General features: G+C 32.2%; 1 protein-coding gene across 3 annotated transcripts in view; it reads left to right on the top strand.

Annotated features, from left to right (window-relative positions):
- The window catches only part of CLVS2 (clavesin 2), an 87,547-nt gene extending 72,646 nt beyond the window's left edge, over positions 1-14,901 (top strand). Inside the window, exon 6 of one of the 3 annotated variants that reach the window (XM_059177686.1) lies at positions 12,734-14,901. In XM_059177686.1, the coding sequence (XP_059033669.1) occupies positions 12,734-12,752 (19 nt within the window). In that variant the 3' untranslated portion in view covers positions 12,753-14,901. Of the gene's footprint in view, positions 1-1,655; positions 9,848-12,733 lie in introns of those variants that run through there. The other 2 variants (XM_059177683.1, XM_059177685.1) reach the window with 2 other exon arrangements.
- The last annotated feature ends 578 nt before the right edge of the window (positions 14,902-15,479 follow it).

Raw genomic sequence — 15,479 nt, 5'->3', positions numbered from 1 at the left:
AGTGGTACATTTTAAATTTATGAAGCTTTTAGATCATGTAAGAATCAGCAAGTTGTATAAAATATATTTGGCACAAACGTAGAAGATTGGTTAATTATTCAGGATGCATAATTATCTTCAGTATTAAAAAGGATTTTTTTCTTTGTTTTAGTTGAAAAAACTTATTTTCAATATGCGATTGGAACTATTTAGCACTACCTACTATTTGAAAGGTGACAAGTAAGAATACAAAAGGAAGCTTGACTTTGAAACATTATTATATCATGATCTTCATGGCTTAGAGACATAATTTTTCACAAATTCACGTTTGGATTTGATAAACATCCATAGGTTAACCCCACACATGGAGATGCTATTAGGAAGTCTATTCTGTGATGAGTGTGGAAATGTATTTTTTTGGACTGTGGGGAAAAAAATGTATAACAGCAATTCTATGGATTGAAATAACCAAATTGTACTATTTTTCAAAGATGGAGGATACAAATGATACTGTTGAAATTAAAACAAAAAAAAGTATAGATTATGCACTTTTATAATAGAGAGTAAACATTGTTACAATGAAGAAGGTGTTTGGTCAGTATTGGACTAGTTTCAAGTTTCAATACAAATATTTGTGTCCTTAATGATATCAATATCATTTGTTTTGTCAAAACTATTTTTGTGGTGAATGAGAGGGACCTAGATGAAAAATCGAAATAAATGTTAATGGAACTTTTAAGAGTGAACTAATTCTCAATAATTTTAAAAAATTGCAGTGGATGATAACTGGTTTACATATAGCAGAGATTTCAAGCACTGTCTTTGTTCTAATCCAGTTTTCAGTTTTCAACTTATTTAAAAGATAAATAAAATTCTAAAACCAAATAGTTTTTGTTTTCAAAACTGTTCATAAAAAAAAAAGATGTCTAAAAAGTAATTAAACAAGTCCTTGATAAGGATATAAGCACACTGTTTACTATTTGAGGGAGCTATTTATTACAATACAATAGTATAACTGGTATAATAAAATTTTTGAATAAATATACATTTCTGCTTTTAAAAAAGCATTCATTTTGCATATGGTGAACATTGAATTTGATAGTATTGGATCTGTTGCACCTGTGAAATGTAAATTTCTAAAATGTCATCTAAAAATGAACAATAACTATTTCTTAAAGAAATTTTATTTAGCTATTTAGGTTAGAATATCTGAGATTTTTCTGACACTTCTATGTTTGGAGCTTAAAGGAGAAACAAAATTCATTCAATCAAAATGTCATTTTTTTAGTATTCTATAACTTTTAGACAAGATTTCAAGGGATAGTATGAATGAAGAAGTAAATCACCATTTAAGTTGCATATAGCAATGGGAATGACCAGTAAATATTTCACTCTTTGTGTGAAGAGTGGCATTAAAAAAATAAAATAAAGTTATGGCATTAGACATAAATTCAAAATTATAAAAAAGCATTGATTTCAATAAATTCTATTAAAATACCCCATTTCAAAATATAAAATAAAGTTATTCAGCCTGACTTGAAAAAAAACACTCAATAAATACACATTTGTATCTTCTGCGAGTTTCCCTCATTTAACCTATCTGTAGATGAAAAGTTATCTAACGAGGGAAAAGAGAATTTTTTTTTTTCAAAAGATTTTCTTTCTTTATTTGGCAGAGAGAGAGTGTGTGTACAAGCAGGGGGTGGGGCAGAGGAAGAGGGAGAAGCAGGCTCCCCACTGAGCAGGGAGCCCGTCTTTGGAACTTGATCCCAGGACCCTGGGATCATGACCTGTGCTGAAGGCAGTCATTTAACCAACTGAGCCACCCAGGTGCCCTAATGAGGGAAAAGAGACTTTTACCTAGAATACTCTTTGATACATTTTATGACTTTCTCTGGCTCGAAGCAGATGACTTCCCTGTAATCAGCTTTTGAAGTTATCAAGAATCATTATTGCCGCCTCTTTGTGAAGCCATATCAGTAGAAGGCTATGTTTCTAGTAGCTACTGAAGAAGCATCTTGAGTGGGAGTAAACCTAAGGCAACCAGAGCATGCATAAAAAGCCAGAGATAATGGAATTCACTCCTCACTAAAAAGTGCATTAAAGTGTATTGAAGTATACTAAAGTGTACATGCAGAACATGACTTCAAAATGTCAAGGGTTTCTGTTATCAAGAGTTAAATACTTGGCCAATAAAAAGAGTCTATGAGGACACGATGGTCAGGGATCTGATGTGTTTTCTGTCTTCACACAGCAATAACATCAGAAACCCTGTCTCTGAACATCACTTCTCTCTGAAAATGAAAATGACTTTGCTCTCTTCTTCCCCCTTTTTTTTGTAACTGGAATCATAAAATTATCGGACAGAAACCACAAACACTCTGTTGTCTTTTAAGAAAAAATGTGACATTATATACATATAAACATAATTCACTCAGTTGCATAGTATTGAATGCTTGCTTGTTGATTTATAAATTTTTATCTGGAGGTTTTTCAAAAATATGTAAGATTCTAGTGCTAGAAAATTATGAAACATTTTTTTGGATCTGCCATTCATGGAGAAGACCAGTAATAGCTTTCCTTTGAAATCAGGTGTCTAAACATTTCTCTGTAGATGTCTAATGAACATCTCACATTTAACATTTACAAAAAACCAAACTTCTCTTCTTTCTTCCTGAACCTGCTTCTCCTTTAACCTTTCCATCTCCCTAAGTGTCAGCTCAACCTTTCAGGCTCCAGGGTTGAAAACTTTTCAATCATCCTCTTTCTCCTGTCTTTCTCTCTCTTTCAACCACATCTAAAATCAGCTAGCTCATACTGTGGTCTCTCCTACAAAAAGTAATATCCACACTCTGACCACTTCTCTAACCATGAAATCATTACCTTGTTGCAAGACTTCAGCATTTTCCATCTAGAATATTTTAATAATCTGAAAACTAGTCTCTTTGCTTCTGCCCTTGGCCTCTAGAGTGGATTTGTAACACTTTAGCAAGAGTGAGCTCAGATCATTTCGCTCTTCTGAAAGCCTGCAAGAATAAAAACCAATGTCCTTATAGTGGAGATTGAGGAGAATTGGTAGGGAAGTCTGTAAGCACCAGCAGAGCAGAATGGTGTATTTTCTGACTGAGTTGGGCTTTCACCTGTATCATGCAAAAGTAATTGTTAAATACTTTAATTTCTTGCTTTTAAAGTTCTACATAATACACCTTCTCACCCCTGACCTGGACTTTTCTTAAGACTATTTCTTCTACTCTATTCTCTTGCCAAATTGTCATCCTTGCTGTGCCAAGAGTTTGCTAATCATCCTTCCAGCTCAGAACCTTTGTACTTTTGTTCCTACTGCCTCTTTCCAACCTCCCCCATATGCAGATAGTTCATTCCCCCATGTCCTTCATCTTTGTTAAAATGTCACCTTCTTAGAGAGAATGCTCTAAATTTTCATACTTAAAATTACATGGCCCTATGGTTCTTCACACTTCCCTTTTCTACTCTTTTTCTTCCTCATAGCTTTTATCATCTTCTAATATTCCACATAGCATATATTTTTGTTTATTTTACACTTTTTCTTAATAGAATATGAACACACAAGCAGGGATTTTTTTCTGTCTTGTTTAGTGTTGCATTACTGGTGCCTTAATAGTGCCTGGAATTTAGTAGCAAATCCAAAACCATTTCATGAAGATCTTCATTAGTTTCAACATGTAATGTTATGTAGTAGCCAGTAGTATGCATTTAAGGAGAAGTGTTTTGTTTTTTTTGTTTTTGTTTTTGTTTTTTTTTTAATAAGATACATCTTTTTGTTATTCATCTTCAAAGGGAAAGTTTTCCCCTCTGATGATGGTGGAAACATGAACCAAAAATTATGTTCCATTCTGCCTCAAGTCTGATGTCTACCCCAGGGCCCAAGTTTTATATTAGTGTTTGAGCTTGGTCTTTGGAAGTTACTCTAAGATCATTGGACCTTTTATCTATAATATGCATGGCTTACCCTTACTTTTGGAGAGACTACAAGACAACGCTGATGAAAAGCTATTTTGAGCTCAAAATCATCGTAAATTTTTCTTTGTTGATTATCCTAGTTAGTTCCAATTTAAAATTTGCAAGAAGTTGAAAGACCATAATTCTTCCAATATTGGAAACCAGAGTAAGGGAAAATGCCAAGACAGTTACCTTAGGTGGAAAGAAGAAAGAAGGAGGTGGGGGAAAATTTATGATCACTCCTTCTCTGAATATAAGTGAAGCTTTTTGGTGTTTCTAAAATCTTCCCAGGATCTTAGAAATATATATTACTACCATTTAGTCTGGTTGGTTTAATAGAAGTCCTATCAGTTGACTTGTATGTTTGATATCTTTGTATATTTTTTTACTTTGAAGGTTATAGTTCTGATACCACATGACAGGAACTGCTCTTGTTGGTATATCCTGACTGGTTCTTCCCCTTCTCTGCATTTCAATAGTAGCTATTATTTTCTAAACCTTACAATCACATTATTATCCTTGACTATCCTCATAATTTTGTCCCCTACAATTTGGACTGACTTCATCATAATTTTAGTAACTAAATATCTTAGATTTTCATCCTTGGCAGTTTATTTTCTCATTCTTATCAAACCTACACTATTTCCTTCCCTTCACGACCCTGTGTGCCTTTCTCTACATTGTAATAATTCAAGCTTCCGGTTTTACCACCTCCAATCAGGTCTTCTATTAAGAAGACACTGAAAAGAAGTGTGGCGTCGAAGTGAAATTGAAGAAGGAATTGTAACCTGAAGAATAAGAATAGATGTTTGAAAATGTTTTCAGAAGACAATCAATCTTTTAGTGGCTTTATAATGAGTATTTTGTAGCATATTGGTAATCAATTCAGATTATGTTTCTTGCCAGTTACACAAATACATGCAGTCAGGGTTAATGTGTAATTTGGAAAAACTTCTATAGAGAAGAAACTAAAAGGCCCATGCTTGGGAAAAAGGTAGACTTTTCTTCGTTTCTTACTTTTTTATCTTTAGCCATCTGGACAGTCGAAGGCATTTGCCTCTGTGACACCCTTTTTTTCCAGTCTTCAAGAATGTGTGTAGCATCACTTCAGAAATAGAGTTCAAGTACACACACACACACAGAGTGCATGGAAGATACTGTAGTTTGTGTCATCTTCTACCAAATTTTGTTGTTTTTTTTAATGCATTATTTTTATGATTGAATCTTAGGAATATATTCATTGGTAAATTTTATTAATTCTATCCACCTTTAAATGGATTTAGAAATTTTACAAGTCCTCTATTATATTCTTAAAACCATAGTATTAACGTTTCACTGTATGTCAAGGTTATTTCATATCCCTCTTGATCTCTGAGGATGAATGGAATTCTGCTAAATGTTACTAAATGAAATTTTGGATTCAGAAATGTGAATGTGCATATGTCCCTTTTGAACTTTTTATCATAAACTAAATTTCTGTAAATTTGGAAAATATATCATATTAAATAGCTATGAATAAATTTGTCATTAAAATATGGAGATATGACATTGGTGTTAGTATTTGGGAGTTTACAATGCTTTCAAACAGCTTTTAAATGTGTGTGGGCATATTATAATGCTATTTTGATTTATTGTTGACTTGATCCAATGTATTTGATAAAACTGGTGTAACTCCAAATCACTATCAAGTCACTTCCTGACTTCTAGAATGACAGAATGAACATACAAGCCAGTGTCAGTTACAAAGTTTACCCCTTGAAGCAATGGAGTGGATTGAATGATGATTTCAGTTTATTTCATTTCAACATTAACAAATATTTATTTAGCACTTGTTCCACCCCAGATACTGTTCTAAATTCCAGGGATATGGCAGGAAAACAAAGCCCCTGTTCTGAAAGTCACATTCTAGGGAGAAGACATACAAACAGTTATGTACTGTTATGTACTGTCATGTGGTGTTTTCAATGTGATGAAAAGTTGCCTAGTTTAATTTTGTGATACTGCTGGCACTCTGTTTCCTCATCTATGAAATGGGGCAATGATTGTATCCACAGTGTGAGCTAATTTTTGATAACTGGCCCATTCCGTCTCATGGAAAAGTGCAATATCCTCTTCTCATATTTGTGCTGTTGGGGGATGACTATTAGGGTTTTTTGGTTCCTTCCTTTCTGCTGGGGGTGGGGGTAGTTGCAGGAGCTGTTGACCCTCAGGGATAATGCTGCTCACAATCTGCCTTTCAGGGTGGTCCAGAGGTGCCGCTTCTCTGCTATTTTGTCCCTTTTCAGGTAGATACCTTACCACTCTGACTCATTAAAATTGAAAAGCAAACATTGATTTTCATCAGAAAAGAAGACAAAGAGGAACCAAAGATAAGCAAATTCTGACAGACTATATGATTTAATCTTTCCATTTAATCTGTTAGTTTCCTTTATCCACAGAGAACCACAAACCCATTGTTTTCCTGGACAGGTTTGGGTATATTCTATGTACCACAGTTAAAGGAAGCTCTGACCATTGTAGTTCCAGAGGTACTAACTTAGGTAGTATTAAAAGGGTTATTTCCTACTGGTATGTGAAGTTTAGTGAGAAGTTTTGCTTCTTAAAAAGCAAAGTCACATTATAAAATACCTAGAGAAACTCATTAGGGGAAAGCTTCAAAATATAGGTAGACTAGAATATACCATGAATACTGATTATAATTCATCTAGGAGGAGCCATGAGTAAATAAAAGTTTCTCTTATGAAATATAGGGAAAAATAATCCCAGCAAATGACTTCTATCTTAAGGAAATGTGGAGCTTCTCTATTTCTGTTCATATAGAAAAACATTAAAGGAATGTGTCTGTGTTAGGGCAGACTAGATGGCATGTTCATCGATACACAGAAAAACTGAGTTATTTCACATACTGACTTTTATAAAAAAATTTAAGAACATTAAGAAGTGACTCATTATGTTTATGAAGAAAAAACATAATTTATTGTGGCCGTAATAAAACATCTTGATTCTAGAAGGAAGAAGGTATAGACACCCTTCAGATGGCCTACTTTTTGAAACTTGCTTATGAAGTCTCTATAAATTTATTTTCCTCATTGATTATATACTGAAGATTTTAGTTGATCTTAGAAAAAAACAGTGATTTTTACACAACTTATTTACTAAAGGGTAATTGAAAGCATTTTTCTAGAGCAAAGTATTTTAAACCATATTTTGCCACAATTGATCTTTTGTCATTTAATGGACATCATAAACATGTTTTAGCAAACTTTTCTCAAGAGTAGTAGAACAAACAGTATACTTAAAGACTTAAACAAAAAACTGTAAATATTTTAACTTGGAATAATTATGAGACTATTTACTAATTATAAATATATGTGATTAATGGAGACTGACATTATCATTAACACTTCAGTAAAAAAAAAAAATAAAAGAAATTTTATTATTATCCCTCAGGTATGGCCCTCTTACCTCAAACAAAAACTACCTCTGTTCTTACATTCCTTGAGAATAATAGATGCTACTACTGGAAGATTGTTTAGATATTAAATAATCCAAATTGCTTATTTTGTTAGTACATAAATGGAGACCTATAAATAGTCTGTCTTGTTAGAAGTCATACAAAAAATTAAGGGTAGAAAAGGCTCAACCAGTCCAGTGATATTGTTATTGCTTTTAAGAACTTTCCCCTTATTCTCCTAACCCTTTTTCTATTTAACTCTCTTCTGCCTGCATATGAACGTATTTCATTTTCTCTATTTCTTGGGATTCTTCACCATTATTACATTAGATAAAATACATTCATTCAAAGAGGGCAACACTCACGGACTTCACATTAGATACAGACTCTATATATCCACTATTCCCAAACTTTCAGAATCTTAGCAATCAATAGCTTCAGGATAAGCCCGGTTCTACAGGAAGATGAAACTTTATCAGCTTATCTCTAAATGAAATAGTCATTTAATAAAACCAACTATAGTGTTTAGAAGCATGTGTTCCTTGATATTAAGAAGAAAGTGGGATGTGGAGCATCTCAGCCCAGCTACTCCATTTAGCTCTTGACCATCTTCTCTACATTTGTCAGTGCATTAAGGCAAGTAGGACAGGATGTTACTTCCAAAATGGCTCCCAAACCACCATTCAGATATATGGGAGAACTAGGGTCCTGTTGGGGAGAGTTTCCCATGAGTCAGGTCAGGTGTTTCCTCTACTCTATTTATTGATGTTGTGCAGTTCTCATAAGACCTACTATAGGAATTTTGTGGACTGGAGTATTTAGCAGATTGGATTTTCTGAAATCCTTAAAAAAAATGGAGAGATGTGTGGATCTTAGAAAATTGGCTAATCTAAGCATAAACATATTTAAGTCCGTTCACTAAAAGGGAGTAAAAGGGCCGAGCATCAGATTTTACTTGAGATTATTTCAGCCTTGCTATTGTTGAGTTTGGAAAGGCTGACTTTGGAATTACTTGGCCGCTATTATTTAATGTTACTTTTTAACTGCTTTTTTTTCGCTTTTAAAACAATATGTAAAGACATTGTATTAGGGGCACACTGAGAATATAAATGATACACAGAGTCATGCTCTCTTAAAGCATTTTAAAAAGATGTACCTATGATACTATTGTATTCCAAGTTATCTAGTTATCTAGTTTAGATATGATTGCTCTTTGGGAAAAGAAATTATGATTAAAAACAGTATAGCGTCATATATAATATTATATGAGTGTCATACATAATATTATATGTTATGATAAATTTCAAATATATTAAAAATTTTTAAAAGAAAAAGGGAACCACAGAAGTATTGGTAGAAAGCAAGAAAGAATGCCTTGATGATCTTGGAATAAAGGCCTTTAAACTATGACTCAAATTTCAGAAAGTTAAAAAAAGGTTACATTTGATTCAATGAAAAAATGAAATTCAAATATTTTTGCATGGAAAAAAATCATAAGCAAAGTCAAAAGGCAAATGAGAAACTGGGAAAATTTTCAACTTATATCACAGACACAGTCAGGCTTTCCAACATAGTAAGAGGTTTCTAGAAATTGATAAGAAAAGGAAAAACCCTATAGAAAAAAGGGCAGTTGATATGAACAGATGGTTTACAGAAAAGAAAATATAGTATCTTTAAAAATATGAAAAAAACGCTATGCCATACTCAAAATGAGAGAAATAGAAATTCAAACGATGGAGTAGTCTGATAATATACTCTTTCTCAAGGAAGCTATGAAGAAATAACCTCTCCTCATATTCCTTTTAGAAAGGATGGTAGATAGATATTTGGCAATATCTATCAAAATTATAAATGGGAGTTACTCTGATCCAGCTACTCTTTTGGGAATTTATCCTTCAGACATGCCCACATGAGAAATATTTCAGAAGATATATCCAAATATTTTCCCAAATATAAATATTTCCAAAGATATTTATAGAGTAATTGTTTGCAGGAACAAAAATTTGGGAAGAAAAACGTAAAAATATATGATATATCCACAGAAAGGATACTATGCAAATTTGATATAATCTGTGTAAATAAACAAGAACTCTATACAAATCTAAAAGAAAACGAGAAAACACTTTATGTGCTGAAATAGATCTCTAAATATATTATTGAGAAAAATAGCCAGGACAGAATATTGTACAGAATATGTTATGGTTAATGTAAAAAAGTGGGTTGGAAAAAAATACTCATATTTGCTTATATAGTGAGGAAATGCAGATGAACCTAAGGGATTAATAACATCTATTGTGTGTTGGGAGAATTGGAAATTGCGTGGATTAAGACAGGGCAAGAAAGAAATTTTCATTTTTCAGCTTTCTACATTTTTTATTGTTGAATTTTGTGAATGTATTATTTATTGAAAAATCAAATAAAAAAACTTAAGAATTTTTTATTGTCTTAAAGCGTTTTGACATTACTGATGGTTGAAAAGTTTGTAGTATAGTATATGTACAGAATATCAGAAAGAGCACCCATGTGCCAAATACTTAGCTTAAGATAAAGACCATTACCAATAGTTTAAATCTTCCTTTAGGTCTGTACATGACACCCTCTGATTTCTGCTTAAAGGTAGCCATCTCAAATTATGTTGACTATTAACTTTACTTTCTCTGTAGTTTACCATTTAAGTGTGTATCTCTGAAAAACATCCTTTTGTAAATGGTTCCTGTTAGATTGGGGTATCTCTTATGTGAATGTCTGGCAGAATTAGTCAAAATGATTTGGATTTGGGACTGGTATTTTCCTCATGTAAATATTTAAACTCTTAATCCTATATCCTGAATGATTTGGTGACTATTGAAGTTTCCAGTTTATAGTTAAGTCAGTTTTAGTTACTCTATTCCTTTTTCTAGAAATGTGTTAATTTTCAATGAAGTTTTCAAATTGATTTGCATAGATTTATAGTAATCTTCACTTTTTAACATACCTACATAGTGTTTGTATTCATCTCCCCTTTCTACTCCTCAGATTATTCATATATGTCTCATATATGTCATAAACCTTCTTTATATAGCTTTTTGAGTTTATGTACTTCAGTTGAAACTATTGTACCTCTGTTTCCTATTTCATTAATTTCACTATGTTCTTTTTTTTATTTGCCTGTCCTTTGTGTTAATTTTTGTGAATCTTGTCTTTTTAATATAAATTTCCTATTTGCATTTTAAACTATTGATCTTTCCTATTTTCTAATAAAAATTGTTAAAGCTATGGATTTTTCCTATAGGAAATTATTTTTTCCTCTCTTTTTTTTTTCCAAAATGTTATACATGTTTGCCTTTGATATTTAATCCTTGACCTCAGTGGAATTGATGTTTCCATGTAGAGAATGATGGAGATCAAATATTGTTTCCCCTATCAGGTGTCTAACAGTCTTATATAGTCCTGCCTTCGTTCATTGTTCTGTGTTTCAAATGCTTGAGCCTTGTAAGTGTCCCCTTATTTATCTCCTATACATTCAGTAACTATTCAAACCAAAAATAGGTTTTGGTGAAATAGGATTTGTAAAAGATCCCAGGTCAATGGTTTTCATCAATCTTTGAAAGATATTTTAATTTTTAAGTAATCTCTGTCATTAATCCTTGATATCCTTCCTTGGAGTCTCACATTGTCTTAGAGTTATCATCGGGGATTTCCCTTATTTTATTGCCAGTTTAGCATTATTTAAATAGTATTTTTTAATATAGCTTTTCTATTTGTTCTCTAGAGGGAGGGACTGCAAGAGTACTTACATACCAATAGTGCAAAGAGTCAAATTTTAATTTGATTGTTAATTTATGAACTTTGAACTCTAACAGAATAAGATCATTAGAATAAAAGCCTAATTTAGGTTTTTATAAGAAATGTACATTGAAGGAAATTTGCTATTTCCTTTGTGATATGTTTTTTTTATCACTAACACTTTTGACATGTGCTTCAATGCAATGTGCTCCAATATTACAAATTAAAGAAAGAAAAGAAAATAATATGGGCATAGGAAGCTAAGTACCTACTAATTTGATAATAAATGTAATAATAAATAAATGAAATCAATAATAAATAAATAAAAGAGTCATCATTTGTGAACCAACATGAAAACGGAAGTTTCTGAAGTTACTCAGAACCTAAGTGACTTTCATTCCTAAATAACGCTCTACAAAGATCTGAAGAAAAAAAGTTGAAAATAACCGTATAGATTAGAACAACACATACATATTGAGAAATTGGGAACAAAGAAAAACAACCATGTAAGCCATACTACTCTAGAGTAGTGGTTAGCACTGTGATCTCTCAGGTCAGACCCTCTGAGTTTAAGTTCTTTTTATTAGTTTACTAAGGCTGCCTTAACAAAATGCCATAGATTGGGTAGCTTAAACAACACATTTATTTTCTTGTCATTCTGGAGGCAGAAGTCCAAGATCAAGATGTTGGCCTGTTTTGTTTCTTTAAGAGGCCTCTATCCTTGACTTGCAGACGGTTGCCTTCTTGCTGTGTCCTCACATAGTCTCTGCTTTGTGCACACAAGCCTCTGGTGTTTCTCCATGTCCCAATTTTCTCCTCTTATAAAACAGGAGTCAGACTGGATTAAAACTCACCCTAAGAACCGCATTGTTTACTTAATTACCACTTTAAAGGCACTATCTTCAAATGCTGTCACATTCTTTGGTACTAGGTATTAGGGTTTCAATATAAGAATTTGGGATGGGGGGGACATAATTCACACTATAACATCCTTGCTTATCATTCATCAGCTGTGCAACATCAGGATAATTTTTTAAATCTTTTTGTACTTATTAGGGTTGTTGTGACTATTTAAAATAAGAAACATACTAAACACTTAGGATAGTACCTGGTGTATAAATAGCAAATGTTAATTATTAGTGTTAACAATGGAAACTTCCCATTTTTACATTTAGGTAAAACATTATAAAATATGAAGTGTTCTGAAGATGTCAGTTAAGTATACTGGGTCTCTAGTGTTCATGTATTCCATTTCCTGATTGATCTTTTGTTAGGCTGTTTTATCCATTATTGAAACTATAATAGTAATTACTAATGAATAATCTATTCTATTATTTCCTTTAATTCTGTCAGTTTTTACTTCATGTATTTGAGCACTCGTAGGTACTTGAAGTTATATAATTTGCATGTCTTCTTGAGAGACTGACCCTTTTATCGTTGTAAACTGATCTTAATATAAAGAACATCTATAATAGGAAATCATAAACTCAGTGCCTCTTTTGATCCAAACACTTTTTTTTATCTTTTATATTTCTATATATGGTAACCCTTTTCCAGGCCTCCAGACCCCAGTTGAAGAAAGAGGAAACTACAACAGTGCTTTTGACCAATGTTTCCTGAGTTATAGACCAACCATCCTTACGTGTTCTTACCACTATCCATTGCCCTATCAATGGAGAATGCAACTTACCAAGGAGGAATGGGGAGTTGGGAAACAGCAACAATGTCATGAAACTGAACTAGAAATCAAAGAACCTCAAGGCCCTTCTGTTTGAGATGAGATGAGTATTATTAAGCAACATTGAAAATTCTGACAAAGTCTGCAAATACAAATGAATGTTAAATTATCTTTTGTTAATGCATTCACTATCAATATTATTTTTGTTGATTCTATTTAGTTAACATACAGTGTAATATTAGTTTTGGGTGTACAATATAGTGATTCAGAACTTCCATACATCCCCTGGTGCTCATCGCAAGTGCCCTCCTTAATACATCCCCCAACTCATCTCCCTTCTGATAACCATCAGTTTGTTCTTTACAGTTAAGAGTCTATTTTTTCATGTATCTGTCTCATTCTTTTTTCCCTTTTGCTCATTTTATTTCTTAAATTCCGTATGTGAGTGAAATCATATGGTATTTCTTTCTCTGACTAATTTCAGTTAGCATAATACTAACTCCATCCATGTTATTGCAAATGGCTAGATTTCATTCTTTCTTAAGCCTAAGTAATATTCCATTGTGTATATATATCACTTCTTTTTTCTCCATTCATCAGTTGATGGATACTGGGCAATTTCCCCAATTTGGCTATCGTAGGTAATGCTACTATAAATATCAGGATGCATATATCCCTTTGAAATAGTATTTTTTTTTCCCCTTTGGGTAAATACCTAGTAGTGTGATTGCTGGATCGTAGTTCTATTTTAAACTTTTTGATGAACTTCCATACTGTTTTTCAGAGTGGCAGCTCTAGTTTGCATTCCCACCAGCAGTGCAAGAAGGTTCCCCTTTCTCCACACACTTGCCAACACCTGTTATTTCTTTTGTTGTTGATTTTAGCCACTCTTACAGGTGTGAGGTGATATCTCATTGTAGTTTTGATTTGCATTTCTCTGATGACAAGTGATATTGAACGTGTTTTCATGTGTGTGTTGGCCACTTGTATGCCTTCTTTGGAAAAAAAAATGTCTATTCATGTTTTCTGCCCATTTTTAATTATATTATTTGTTTTTTGGGTGTTGAGTTTTATGAGTTCTTTATGTATTTTGGATACTAATACTTTATCAGATATGTCATTTGCAAATATCCTCTCCCATTCTGTAGGTTGTCTTTTAGTTTTGTTGATTGTTTCCTTCACTGTGCAGAAGCCTTTTGTTTTGATATAGGCCCAATAGTTTATTTTTGCTTTCAATATTATCAGTAACACAGATAATGCTATTGGACTAAAGAGACAGAATCGTATTACTTTACCTTAAGTATTATTTAATACATAGCTTATTCTACTTTTTAAAGGTCCCTAATAAACACAGAAGAAGAGAACATATTATGTGTCAAGTAGATTTTTAGTTGAAATAAGGTATTTTTAACTCATGCTTCACTTTGATGAAAGTAAAGATTTTTTGTGAAGATGAGTTCAGAGTAGTAAGTGGAAGGAGCAGGATTCTAAAACATGGTTATCTAGTAATTAAGTTATTTCTACTATAATTTTCTGCTACTTAAAGATATCTTGAAATTATCAGAAATTAATCAGGGTACTTTGCTTTTTAAAGAGTTCTAATTAATAGAAATTTTGTAACATAATATATGTTATAATGTGCAGTTTATTAAGCATGTCATATCTAACATGTACTGTATATTATAAACAAGAAGATGAATTGTTTAATGGCTATTAAAATCGTTTTTTGTCATTTTATAGTAATAAAAAATGCATCTCTTATGTTTTATCCATTGTGGTTTTCACTAGTGATATATTTGCAAAATGTGTCAATAAAAAGAAGATCTAAGATATCAAGAAGATCTTATAAAACAATATCATCTATATATATTGAAGTACTTCCCATGAAATGTAGTGACTGATGATGTGAAAGTTCAGGAGGACAAATGTCGCTATTTCTGTGTTAAAGAAAAAAAAATAAAAGAAAAATATAAGTTGAAAATAAGAATGGATGTTCTCAAAAAAATTCACATTGGAAACATATATTATCTAAAGCTACTTGGAAATGATCATCGGAAGTGGCTTCCAAAGTTCCTGACAACTGAGAAAAAATTTAGCATGTATTACATGTGTTTAGAGACTTATTTTTAATCAAAAGAATTTATAAAAGAAGAAAAATGTGAGAAATTTACTTTCTGATGACTTACTCTTCATGAACAAGTGCATCTGCTTAAGATACATTATGATCTCCATTGAGAAGAAAATGGGCCTTTTCTCTATTCCTTCACAGGACAACTTTGGAAGGGCTTTTGCTCTCTTCCTTCACAGGACAACTTTGTTCAATGAATATGAGAAGCACTTAGCTTACTCTTAACATTTTTTAATTTTGGAAAATCTGTTATATTGACTCTATTAGTCTGATCCTACCATATTAATTCTTAAAATGACATAGACAAAAGAAAAGATGTTGAACAGATTTCTGGGAATACTAATAATTGAAACAGACCTTTATTTTGTTAATTATATTAACCATATGGTATCTACCAGTCTTCCAAGAGCAAACAAGAATAGGAGTTTTGAAAAGAAAAAGCAGGAAAAATAGATGAGATGAGTAAAATAATTTTGGTTCATTTTTTATTTTTTCCT

The sequence above is a fragment of the Mustela lutreola genome, chromosome 6 (genome assembly GCF_030435805.1).
Source record: "Mustela lutreola isolate mMusLut2 chromosome 6, mMusLut2.pri, whole genome shotgun sequence".
Classification (NCBI taxonomy): Eukaryota; Metazoa; Chordata; class Mammalia; order Carnivora; family Mustelidae; genus Mustela; species Mustela lutreola.
This window is presented reverse-complemented; position numbering and strand designations above follow the sequence as displayed.